This window comes from Chenopodium quinoa, unplaced genomic scaffold (genome assembly GCF_001683475.1).
Source record: "Chenopodium quinoa cultivar QQ74 unplaced genomic scaffold, ASM168347v1, whole genome shotgun sequence".
Taxonomy (NCBI): Eukaryota; Viridiplantae; Streptophyta; class Magnoliopsida; order Caryophyllales; family Amaranthaceae; genus Chenopodium; species Chenopodium quinoa.
In genome coordinates this window covers 2,279,677-2,292,443 of record NW_018742770.1, presented here as the reverse complement: position 1 = coordinate 2,292,443, position 12,767 = coordinate 2,279,677, and the positions used below count along the sequence as shown (strand labels likewise).

General features: G+C 36.5%; 1 protein-coding gene across 2 annotated transcripts; it reads left to right on the top strand.

The window, feature by feature from the left end:
- The first annotated feature begins 31 nt into the window (after positions 1-31).
- Positions 32-12,767, top strand: LOC110724662 (probable rhamnogalacturonate lyase B). 2 transcript variants are annotated; one of them, XM_021904095.1, is made up of 16 exons: positions 32-1,202; positions 1,730-1,931; positions 2,143-2,264; positions 2,526-2,585; positions 7,354-7,476; positions 8,068-8,184; positions 8,303-8,444; positions 8,697-8,867; positions 9,226-9,381; positions 9,501-9,607; positions 9,722-9,812; positions 10,318-10,459; positions 10,727-10,883; positions 11,022-11,138; positions 11,251-11,374; positions 11,708-12,767. In XM_021904095.1, exons 1-16 carry the CDS (start codon positions 571-573, stop codon positions 11,951-11,953), a joined length of 2,709 nt encoding a protein of 902 aa, XP_021759787.1. In that variant the 5' UTR covers positions 32-570; the 3' UTR covers positions 11,954-12,767. The 2 variants fall into 2 exon arrangements, with proteins under 2 accessions (XP_021759787.1, XP_021759789.1); XM_021904097.1 differs by lacking the exons at positions 32-1,202; positions 1,730-1,931 and having other exon boundaries at positions 2,149-2,291.

The following is a 12,767-nucleotide window of genomic DNA, read 5'->3' as shown; positions in this document are numbered from 1 at the left end:
AAAATCTCCTCAAAATTTCATTATTGAAGCGATTTTTGATCCATTCGTGTTTTAACAACTCTTGGTTAAATTTTGTTAAAACATTTTATGAAATGGAATAATCATCTTTCTAATGATTGATTTAGAACGTATTATTTGTAATAATTCTAAGAAAGGAAAGAAATGTTTACCCTTGCAATGGAAAATCTATAATTTGCTTAGGCTTCAAAACATGGAGAAAATTATGCCAAAAATTTATGGTAGAATCACTAAATTTTCCTGAAATTTTGGAAGCCCAATAAAAGGATAGATAATATCAACCGTCAACTTTACTTGCGTCATTTCTCCACCCATGACAACTTGGATTAAACCATGAAGAAATAACACTAAATTTAGGCAAACACCTTTTGACACCAATAGATACATTTGACAAACATCAAACTTCGGTTTAGGACCTTTGTCTTCCTTTCTTTAGGCATAGTAGTTCATCTCTTCCTCCAACAATCAACGTAAAATCAAAAGTTAAAAGGAAAAAAAAGAAATCACGACGAGGGAGAGTGGCTAATATAGATTACGAACACTCTCCCGCCAATGGACTCAGCCTCTGCGGAGCTCCCAAGACCGCCTGCCCATGGCAAGTATGACTTCCTTACAAATAGGCCTAGGCAACGAAAGGGCGCCTACATAAAATGGTTTTGCATTGCCTTAGTTATTATCATCATAATCGCCTTAGGTATTAATGCCATAGTTTTGTTTGTTGCCTTCAAGAAGGCTCATGTGCCAAATTTCCAAGTAAAAAATGTTCAAGTTTCTAAATTTAGTGTTGCTAACGTGTTAACCGATCAACAAAAAGTATTATCAACATATCTTGATTTTTTCTTTGAATCCGATAACAAAAATCCTTTGGTTGGCGTTGATTTTGGGAATATGGTGATGGACACGAGTTGGGATGGTGTACAAGCACATTTAGGGGAAACCCACGTCCAAAATTTTGTACAAAAGTCTAAAGGTGTATCAAAGTTGAAAGTAAGTACCAAAAATGAGGTTGAACTAAAACAGAATGTGAAACCAGAGGATATGAAGCTTAAATTATCCCTTAGTGGAGATCTCAAGTTTTTTTCTGGTCCTTTTAAGACCAAACATTATCCCTTCATGATTTCATGCAATGATATATCCAGTGTTTCGGTTAATGCTGCTTGTACCTCCAAAATGTATAACAATGGGTAATTTTTCTTATGTATTTCATACTGCTTTATGTTCATTCCTTTTATTCATTTGGTCTACATATGCGGATATGCCTAGGCAATTTAATTTGTGACGCGTTTGTGATACGCATAAGAATGTGTGTCATATACGTATCAACACGTGACATCGTTTATTGTACCTAATGTGAAAAGAATTGTAGCTTTAATTAATTTTTTCGGAAAATTATATATCTCTAATGAATGGTTTGATAGTAGTACTATGTTAAGGGAGGAGTCGAGGACTAATATCCAATAATAATAATGTGTGAGGTATAAATTGCCTCACAGATTTTTATATGATGAGACGTGTTAAACTATTAGTTAATAGTGTGATGTGCTCAAAAAAGTTACTATTGACCTTATACGAGGTTAATGATATGGGATTAGTGGATTATGGATATATAGTTTAATGAGCTTATTAAAAATGTGTCACCATAGAAGATGAATTGTTTTATCAAGTATGTTTTATCTGTATATACGTAGTATATAATTGTTCATTTGGGCAGCAAAAAACCAGAAGCACCATTGAAGCCAAAGTCACAAACGCCATCACAAACACCAAAAGCAATGCCAAATGATGGAAGTCCAACAGCAGAAGGGCCAACTGCAGAAGGACCAATTTCGGAAGAGCCAGCCGCAGATGAGCCTGCATCGACTCCTCCGGCGAAATCATTCCCACCGGTCAAACTCACCGTCCAAGACAAATTCGTAAGTTAGTCATGTTTTAGTTCAATGAGAAACTTATGAAAAACTACCTACATTTTGTTTAAAAAAACTACGTGCTTAATATGAAGTTTTTCTCTATGTGACACTACCAATAAACGTTTTATCCATAAATCCGTTAGTGGGACCAAAATCGAGCACTTTTTCTATATTTTAGTTCAAATTATTTAGTAGAATAAGTTGTGTTTTGTTTTAGGTTATTATGGATAACGGAATTCTGCAAGCTACAATAGCCAAACCTGGTGGATTTGTCACTGGCATTAGATACAACGGAGTTGATAACATTCTTGATACAATTAATCCAGAAGATGATAGAGGGTATACTTATAAATGTTCAATACTTATGTCACTTTAACTATTTTTTTTTAATACAAAGATACACGAGTACAATTAGGCTGTCACTAACTATTGGGCACTAGTTAGGCACTTCTCAACATTGCTTACACAAAACTTAATGTTTAACATAAATAATTTGAAGTATTATATTGTATTACGGGGTTTGAAAAAAAAATATTATATTACAGAGTATTAACTTTTCACCACCTCTAATATACGAGTAAATGTTGATGTTCTATTCAGGTATTGGGATGTTGTTTGGGCTCCACCCGGTATAAAAGGAACCAAAGGAAATTTCCAAAGGTAGTGTATTCTATCTACGTTATGGGTTTACTTTCAATGTGTCGCATTAGGAATTCTCCTTGTGAAGAGGGTTTTTTTTTTTTTTTTTTTTTTTTTGAAAGAACCGTTAGTCGGGCAATATTATTAAATCATATCAATTTCCGCCAAAGTTAAGAAGCTTTGGGGAAAATTGTCGAGCCATACATGATAAGGTTCATTGACATCAAATCTAGCAACTAAGTGAGCTAGGGTATTACCCGATCTACGAACATGTTTACATTGAAAAGAAACAAAGAACTTTTTCAACTTCTTAATATCTTCATAAAAAAGCATTAAAGTAGAGTAGCCCTTCTCCCCACTGTTAATGTAGTTCACCACAGTTGCTGCATCACACTCGAGCTCAACACGATCATATTGCAAATCCCTTGCTAGCTGCACACCCATCCTTGCCGCTGCAACTTCAGCTTGCTCCACTGACCATCGAGCCTTCACCCACTTAACAGAAGCAGCCACAACACTCCCTGCCTCATCCCTTAACACCACACCCATCCCAATTTTATTCCCTGCTGCCATATGTGCATCAGAGTTGATTTTGATTGCACCAGCAGCAGGCACACTCCAATTCCCAGCCATCACATTACTCACAAAATTCTCAACAGGCTTGAAGACCCTACCCGCATAAACCCTGTAATCAAACAACATTTTTGTAAAATTTGTAGCCACAATAACAGGGTCATTAACAGGTTCATTGTGCAGCCTCTCATTTCTACAAAACCAAGCAGCCCAACATAAAGCACAGAATAGACCAAGGTCGTTCTTGTCTAGCCTATTAGCAACCCACATAAAGCGGTCAGCAAAAGAAGAATTGGGGGCATCAATTAACAGGTCATAGAAATTGCTATAAGACCAAATGATCGAAGCATCAGCACATTCAAAAAGAGCATGAATAACAGTCTCAGCAGCCACCCCACACCCCTGACATGTACTATCATTCACAATGTGACGATAGAAAAGCCTTTCCTTCACACCGAGGCTTCCCTTACACCCCCTCCATATAAAATGCTGCAGCTTAGGAGGACCGTCCAATCCCCATACCTTTTTCCAGAGCTCCTCCTCGTGTACACCATGAGACAGAGACCATGCACGCTGTTTCCCAAGTCTAGCAAGTAGATACCCCGATTTGACAGTATAGCATCCGTTCTTCGTAGGCCACCAGAATTTCTGATCAGAAGGCCAAAAATCAGATAAAGGTAATTCAAGAATTAAATCACATTCATCCACCACAAATATACTTCTAATCAGAGGCACATTCCACTTTCCGCTAGCAAAATCGATCAAGTCAGCCACACGAAGGTCAGGATCAGCATTTAGGTTCATAGTGAGAACAATTGAAGCACTTTCACCTGGCAGCCAAGCCTCATCCCATACCCGTATACTCAGCCCGTTGCCAACTCTCCATTTTAAACCTTCAACCAACAAAGGTTTGGCTCCCCAAATGCTACTCCACGTATAACTTGGATCATACCCTTTTTTCGAATCCAGAAAATCAGCATTTTTATAATATCTCGCCTTTAAAACAGAATGTAGCAGGGACTTTGTATCATTATGCAACCTCCATGCTTGTTTTGCCAAAAGAGCTTGATTGAAAGACTTGAGATCTCGAAAGCCTAAACCCCCCATTGACTTTGGCATACACAAAGAATCCCAATTACGCCAGTGCATCTTCCGAGATGTATTTGTGGAACCCCACCAAAATCTGGCAATGAGCGAATGAATGCTATCAATAAAACCGTCTGGAATTCTAAACACGCTCATCATATAAGTCGGGATAGCTTGAGCCACGGCCTTAATCAAAATCTCCTTCCCGGCACGTGACAACAATTTCTCTTTCCAACCATTCAATTTCTTCCATAATCTTTCCTTGAGTCCGGCAAAAATGATTTTCTTTGACTTACCAATGATCGTTGGCAAACCAAGATATTTCTCATGCTTGACCACTTCTCTAACCCCCAAAGCTGCCACAATATCTTCCCTTCGGGCGACATCAACACATTTGCTAAAAGTCACTTCCGTTTTGCTAAGATTAACATTTTGTCCGGATGCTCTCTCATAAATCCCGATAATATCAGCAATCTTAGAGCATTCTTGCACATTTGCTCTAGCAAATAAAATACCGTCGTCCGCAAAGAAGAGATGAGAAACTCTAGGAGCCCCTCTACAAACTCTAGCCCCGTGAATCAAACTATTTCTTTCCGCCTCCGAAATAAGAGTAGAGAAAACATTAGCACACAATAAGAACAGATACGGAGAAATAGGATCCCCTGACGAAGACCCCTAGTCGAGATTACTGAGCCGAAAATCTTTTCGTTAATCTTGAACGAAAAGGAGATGCTTGAGAGACACCCCATAATTTTATGAATCCAGCCAACACTAAATCCCATTTTCAGCATAACTCTCTCCAAGAAAGTCCATTCCACTAGATCATAAGCTTTACACATATCCAACTTCAGAGCTACATTACCATATTTCCCTTCACCCCTACGTTTCATAGCATGGAAAATCTCGAAAGCCACTAAAGCATTATCAGAAATGAGTCTCCCGGGCACAAAAGCACTTTGATTCACAGAAATGATGGAGTCAAGTAAAGGTTTTAGTTTATTTGCCAAAGTCTTCGAAATTATTTTGTAGAGTACATTACATAGACTAATCGGCCTAAACTCCCTCATAAATTTAGGATCGTTGCATTTTGGGATTAACACAACACAAGTCCTATTTATTTTTTCAATATCAACATTTCCCCTCCACCATTGTTTCACAAAGTGCACAATATCAGTTCCAATAATATGCCAAAATTTCTGGAAAAATAAAGCATGCATACCATCAACTCCGGGAGCTTTGTTGGGGTGCATCTGAAAAAGTGCATTCTTCACCTCAGCGGTTGGCTCACGATCAAGGATGTTGTTCATTTCTTCCGTCACCACACTATCAACCCCAGTCAGCGCCTCATTAAATTCCACCGGGTTATCAGATTTGAACAAATTTGTGAAATAATCAACGACGATATGTTGTACATCATCTTTGCTTGTTTGCCAAACACCTTGCTCATCGTGCAAACCCTTAATAAAATTTTGTTTTTTGCGTTGGCTTGCTTTATGGTGAAAATACTTCGTATTCTTGTCTCCATCCCGAAGTTCATTAGCCTTTGCTCGATTATGCCAATATGACTCTTCAAGCATGTGCAACTCATCAAGCTCAACACTAAGAGCATTACATCTTTCTAGAACATATGCATTAGGTTGTTGGCATTGTAATAGTTTCAACTCTTTGTCAGCATCACTAATCCTTTTCTTCACATTCCCAAACGTGGAAGCAGCCCACGTAGACAAAGCTGCTGCGCATGTTTCAATTCTTTCCGGAACCAAGTCGGCCTCATTTGATCTCCAAGCATCAGCCACTACGGTCCCACATTCTTCTTTAGATAACCATAAAGACTCGAATTTGAATATGCGGTTACCTCTTTGACTCTCCAGAAAATAGTCAGATTTCAATAATAATGGTGCATGATCAGAGCGGTATCGGGCCAAATGTAGGACAGCAGCATTAGGAAATAAATTAGACCAACTCTCGTTAGCAAGAAAGCGATCTAACCTCTCTCTAACAATAGTTGTAACATCCGTTCCTCTTTGCCATGTAAAACAACATCCCCTATATCCCATGTCATGCAACAGACAATTATTCATAGCATTTCTAAAAGCTTCCATCTGCCTTTCAAAATGCTTCCATCTGCCTTTCACCTCTCCATACCCCACCATCCTTCTCACTGTTATTCAATATCTCATTAAAGTCGCCAAAAACCACCAAAGGTACATCACACACACCCCCATAAGCTCTCCATTAGCTCCCATGTAAGATGTTTATTCGCCGTTTCAGGCCATCCATAAACCCCTGCCACCTTCCACACCAATAGCATCACCAATTTCAGCAGCCACATTACGATTTCTTTTATTAAACGGTACATCAATTAGTCTTACCCAGAATGGTGATCTATCAAAGACAACTTCCGACGGTTGTTCCTCCCCCCTTAGGTCTTTAAGCAGTAAAATTTAGTCCTTGAATGTCCATGGGCAACCATCAAGAACCTTGTCTTTATCAGAAACACAAAAGAACTGGAGAACGAAGAGATTAGACTCCACCATACGCACGGCAACACCGTCTTTCAAACTCCAAATCGATGTAAGGGTTTTCTTCAGCACCTCCATATTGAAGGGTTTGTTCGTCAGTAGTTTTCCAACGAGAGAGAGGGACATCTTGATTTCAGAAACGTCATCTTTGTTCTCCGTATCATCACCTCCAACCACCACATCCTCCTCATCAGTTAGTTTGAGTTTTCCCCAATCTTCCAGGAGTTTATTTGCCATCTCCATCGAAATAAACACAATTGCCTCTGCTCCCACTATGGAACTTGAATCGAATTTGAAAATACGACTGAAAAAGCACTCGAAATCGACTACGCAACACTAACAAACCCACACGGGGCACTCACTCACACTCAGGTTTCGAGCACTCTTTTTTTTCTTTTTTCTTATCATTATAAAAAAGAATAATAAAAAATACAGAGTAAAAAAAATGGAAAAAAATAAGGGAATATCGGTATATATATATATATACACAATTCAACGACTTGGATTTTGGACCATTTGGTCATATTCAATTTTAGTACTATTGTTACTACTGTAGTATATATTAAAATTGTGCACAAATAATTATTATTTTTTTTTTCAATTAACAGGATAGTTGGTACTGACTTTCGAGTAATTCTTGAAAAAGAAGAGCAATTAGAATTATCGTTTAAGATATCATATGATCCTGCTACGGGTGGTAAAAAGTTTGCTCCAATGGAAATAGATCAAAGGTATGATTCTAACTACAACAAATTTGACTTGTTTTAGCTCTATTAGGTTGTAATTTGTCATTTATCTATAAAATTTTCACTGTAAAAAAAATAAAATAAAAAAACTACAAGAAATTTGTGTTGTATTTTATAAGGGGGGTTGTAATTTAAAGAAACTTTCTAAATCACTTAAACCCCTTCATTAGATTGTGTATCTTATTAAAATAAAATCTCGAATTCTACAAACATTATTTACATTCCTTTGCTCAAACTAAACATTATAGTTTTCGGGTTGTTATTGTGACAATGAGTCTTAGATTAGCCTGTCTCACACTCATTTATTCTGAAATTTGAACGATTCTTAAGAAAAGTAAAAAGTTACACGTAGAATGTAGAAAAATAACTATAGCTAGCCCGAGAAGTTGCACAATTAAGTTACCATAAATCCATTTTGTACACGATTTAGCCTTTGATGAAACAAGCCACAAGCTATAGCATGAGAGTAGATTTCTCAAATGTAATAATACCAATTGATTTCTTCCCGTTATTGTGTTCATTTGTTGCTCCATTTCCAACAAAAACTAACGACGGTAACATGAACAAATGGTATAGGTATGTGATGCTTCGTGGAGTATCGGGCATTTATGCCTACGGTATCTTTGAGAGGGCAGCTTGGCCTGCTTTCGGTATGCCTAATGCTAGGCTTGCTTTCAAGCTTCAAAGACAGCAGTAAGTTTATTGTTGCTATCTTTGCATTTTTTAGTATGGTGTATGAATTCGGAAATTGAATGCAACATACTTCATATATAATTAATCGATTTTCATGTTATATGGTGATTTTGGCCAGGTTTAAGTACATGGTGATAGCAGATAATAGGCAAAGAGAAATGCCTGTACCTGAGGATCGTATGAAGGATAGAGCTGAAGAGCTTATTTATCCTGAAGCAGTGATTTTGAAGAATCCTACCGATCCACAATTTAAAGGAGAGGTATGTTCGGTAACATACAATGCTACCAAATATAATGCATACGACATTTAGAATCTGGTCAATTAACGAGATTGGTATATAAAACATACCCATAAGTTATTTGTGTACCGATGACATATTGACATATTCTAAAGTTTAAAAATAAAACACGTTGTATTGGCCATTGGGAGTCCGTGACAACTGATACCGGAGAGATTGAATTTTTTGAATAGTCCTAAGATTGATTTAATAAGCTTGGGTTTTATGGCACAGGTGGATGATAAGTACCAGTATTCAATGGAAAGCCAAGACATTCGAGTACATGGGTGGATCAGTAAAGACCCGCCTACTGGATTCTGGCAAATCACTCCTAGCTACGAGTTCCGTTCGGGCGGCCCCAACAAACAATTCCTCACCTCTCACGTTGGCCCATCCACTCTTGCTGTAAGTTTCCTCTATGAACCGTCACATTGTCTCAATTCCACATAATTAAGGATTCACCACGATATAACTAAAACACCCGTTGATTTCCCCATCTCTAGTAAACACAAGTGAACCTAAAAATAAGTACACCGTACCAATAAATCGTTGATTAGGGTATTCAAGATCGTAGATGGTGCGCAAATGCGCATTACATCTAGAATTGGTGTGTATGTATTTATTTTTGGATAAGCATTAGTGTACGATAGACATGTGGACATGAGACTATAATTTCTAGGTACAATTTAGAAAATATCACAACTTTCCGAACATTTTAAAATAGTATACAATATATTGATAATGATTTGAATATGATGAACAGATGTTTGTAAGTGCACACTACTCGGGAGAAGACCTAATACCAAGATTTGCGGAAGGAGAACCATGGAATCATATATATGGCCCTATGTTTATGTATATGAATAATGTGACCACTGGACAAGATCTTCCTTTGCTTTGGGATGATGCTAAAGAAAGGGTACAATTAATTTTTCATTCCATATAATTCTCAAAAATATACTTAAATTAAATTACTTCCTGCAGTTAGCTTGATCTTGAATTACATAATTAACATTTCTATTCATCTCATTTCTGAAGATGTTGTCTGAAGTCAAACAATGGCCATACAGCTTCCCAGCATCAGAAGATTTCCCTAAAGCCAATGAACGAGTTAACGTTACTGGACGATTTTTCGTTCATGACAGGTAAATCTCTATTTTACACTCCTATACAAAGCATATACTATATAGTATGGTGAATCTAAAATGTGTTGTAATGTGACATACACTACATAAGTTGAACCAAAATGAATGTTTCAGATATCTAAGCAAAGAAAAGGGGCCAGCAAGAAATGCATTTATTGGACTAGGCCCACCAGGAGAAGCAGGATCTTGGCAAAGGGATAGCAAGGTACTAATATGGGCTTTATGCACCTCATTTATATTAATCTTTGTATTAACATGTTACCTTTAAAACACTACATTTTAACTTTATATGGTTCGTTGGTTAAGTCAAAACAGTATCCGCTACTTAAAAGATGTTGTCTAATGCTCTCTATTCATACCTATATCATCTAACATTGTTGTCTCAATTTTTTTTAAAAGTGTCTCGATCTCACCTATGTTGATCTACAACAACCTTAAATAACGAGGTTCATGCCCTAAATAACGAGTGGGTTACCCTAGAAGTAGGAAACAATCCAATAAATAAGAATCGGAGTAACTAAGATTGTTGTCCTTAAGACATATTGAAACCAATTTAGAAATCACTCTTGAAGTTTTCTGATCAGAAAACTTTCATTTTGATCTCAAATCAATTACAAAGTACGGAGTATATACCTATATAATATATCCTCTTGATAACAATTTGCTTAGAAAATATATTGTGGTAAAACCTTTTTGTGCTGCTTCAACAGACTTACCAATTCTGGACACGAACAGATCAGCATGGGAATTTCACAATTTCGTTTGTACGAGTTGGCTGCTACAACCTTCATGGTTGGGTTGATGGCTTTATTGGAGACTTTAAACACAATGTGCCTATCAACATAACAGTAGGTAAATTTTCTTTGATCATCTTCAATTTTGAAAGTCTTGATCAATCTGTTCGTTTGCATCTTAGTGACACAATAAACTTATATAATGTTCTTTGTTTGGAATTAACAAAACCGTACACTACATATGAATTTCCTACAAAAGTTATGTTTTTTTAAAATAGTCTTGGTTTATGAATGGAACTCCAAATGCGTTATCTTTGCATTTTTGGATTGAGTACTTGATATAAGAAGCCTATTAATGCTAAATTATTACTAATTGGTAATTCAGGACAGAATGTAGACGTGGGTGAGGTTGTGTTTGAGCCACCAAGGGATGGACCAACCTTATGGGAAATTGGTGTTCCTGACCGTCTTGCTAGGGAATTCTTCATCCCTGATCCTAATCCAAAATACGTCAATAAACTCTATGTTAATCACCCTGATAGGTATATTCACACTTCTCTTTAACTCTAATTTTGGAGACAACTAAGATTCATATATATTTCAATTATTTTCTAGAAATATAGGCAATAAGGTTAGCGGATTGTTTACAACTTAATCCAATTTCATATTATTATGAACAGGTTTAGGCAATATGGTTTGTGGGAAAGATATGCAGAATTATATCCAAAAGACGACTTAGTCTATGATGTTAATGCAAGTGATTACTCAAAGGATTGGTTCTATGCTCAAGTCACAAGGTTACTCCCTTTGAACTCGATCATTTTGGACATTTTTTATGCCACATTTTAAAAATAATTCTTGTACAATGTTTCTCAAACTTCAATGGTTGTGTTTCCTACGGAGTTACAGGCCGTTAGGCGGAAGGTATAATGGAACCACATGGTCAGTCAAATTCAATCTGGACGATGTTGCATTAGATGCAACCTACAAACTCAGGTTGGCTATAGCCTCTGCCACCAATTCCGACTTGCAGGTACAAATGCATTCTTTTTTAGCCTTTTATAGGAATAAAGAAAAATAAGGGTGCAATCTGTTCACTTAAAAGATAAGTTTCAGGGCTCATTAGGTGTAATTGTGTAAACATAGGGTGAAAATCAGGCTAGTCGGGTCTAATTAGATCTACTCAGTTAAGTTCAAATAAGTTTAGGTGAACAGAATGTACCCTAAATGACTTTCGACTATAGTTTGATTTCTAACTTTGAATAAATTGTCAAAAAAAACTGCTAATGACTTTCGCTTAAGTGCAGTGTACATTATACTACTTAGATGCATGCTAATTTAGATTTTTGTCATTCGTGTCTACTAGATACGATTCAACAAGCCAAAACCAAGTCTTCCAATCTTTACAACCGGGAAAATAGGGAATGATAACTCAATTGCAAGGCATGGTATTCATGGACTTTATTGGCTTTACAACGTAGATGTCAAAGGAAGTGAACTCAACAAAGGCAGCAATACTCTATTTTTGACTCAATCAAAGGGAGTAAGTCCTTTCCAAGGGATTATGTATGATTATCTTCGGCTTGAAGGCCCTCCAACCAGTCCCAAGTGAAGACATGGGGGTTAAAAAAAAAAAAAAAAAAAAAAAAAAAAAAAAAAAAAAAAACCTAACCCACTAATTAACAATGCTAAAAATTGGTTTAATCCTCGATCAAATCGATGAAAATAACAATGATGCATCTTGCAGAAATTTATCTCCTGAATCCTGATATACTGTGGTCAATCCTTATACTATTAGGGGGCATTTTTTTGGCGGCATTTTGGGAGCTGATTTCTCTAACCCTTTTTGTTGTTACTTGTTTAATTATTTCTACCAATTTACTTTTAGGAGAGGACATTTTTTTTTATTTTTTCGTCTAATTAGTATCGCTTCAGTTTATGAGTCAACTAACCATTGATGTGTATATGTATTTTTCTTCAGTGTAGAGAGATGAGGTGATTTTTGCCATATATTTCTTTGGTTATCTACTTATATCTCACTTTTGCTAGCCCTATCTACTTATATCTTAATTTCTCGAAGTGTTAGGTTGTATCTCAAAATCACACAGATTTGGATAAAAGTTGGGCTTATTTAGCTTTATACTCTGTAGTTATTCATAACAATTATAAGTAACTTTTGGAAAATAATTCAGTTGTTTCCCTCAAAACCATATGCAGAATGCATTACGGAGTATGTCTTAGCTTATGTAAACAATAAGGTGAAAAAAGTTGAACATGGTGGTAAAAAATCTGATAATGCAAGCAAGGTATTTCAGTATCCTTTCGAAACACATTACATTTGAAGCGCAACTATATATCACAATTAACAAATAACAATACAAAATGATATGGAATAACTATTAATTAGCAACACAATACCTTTAACC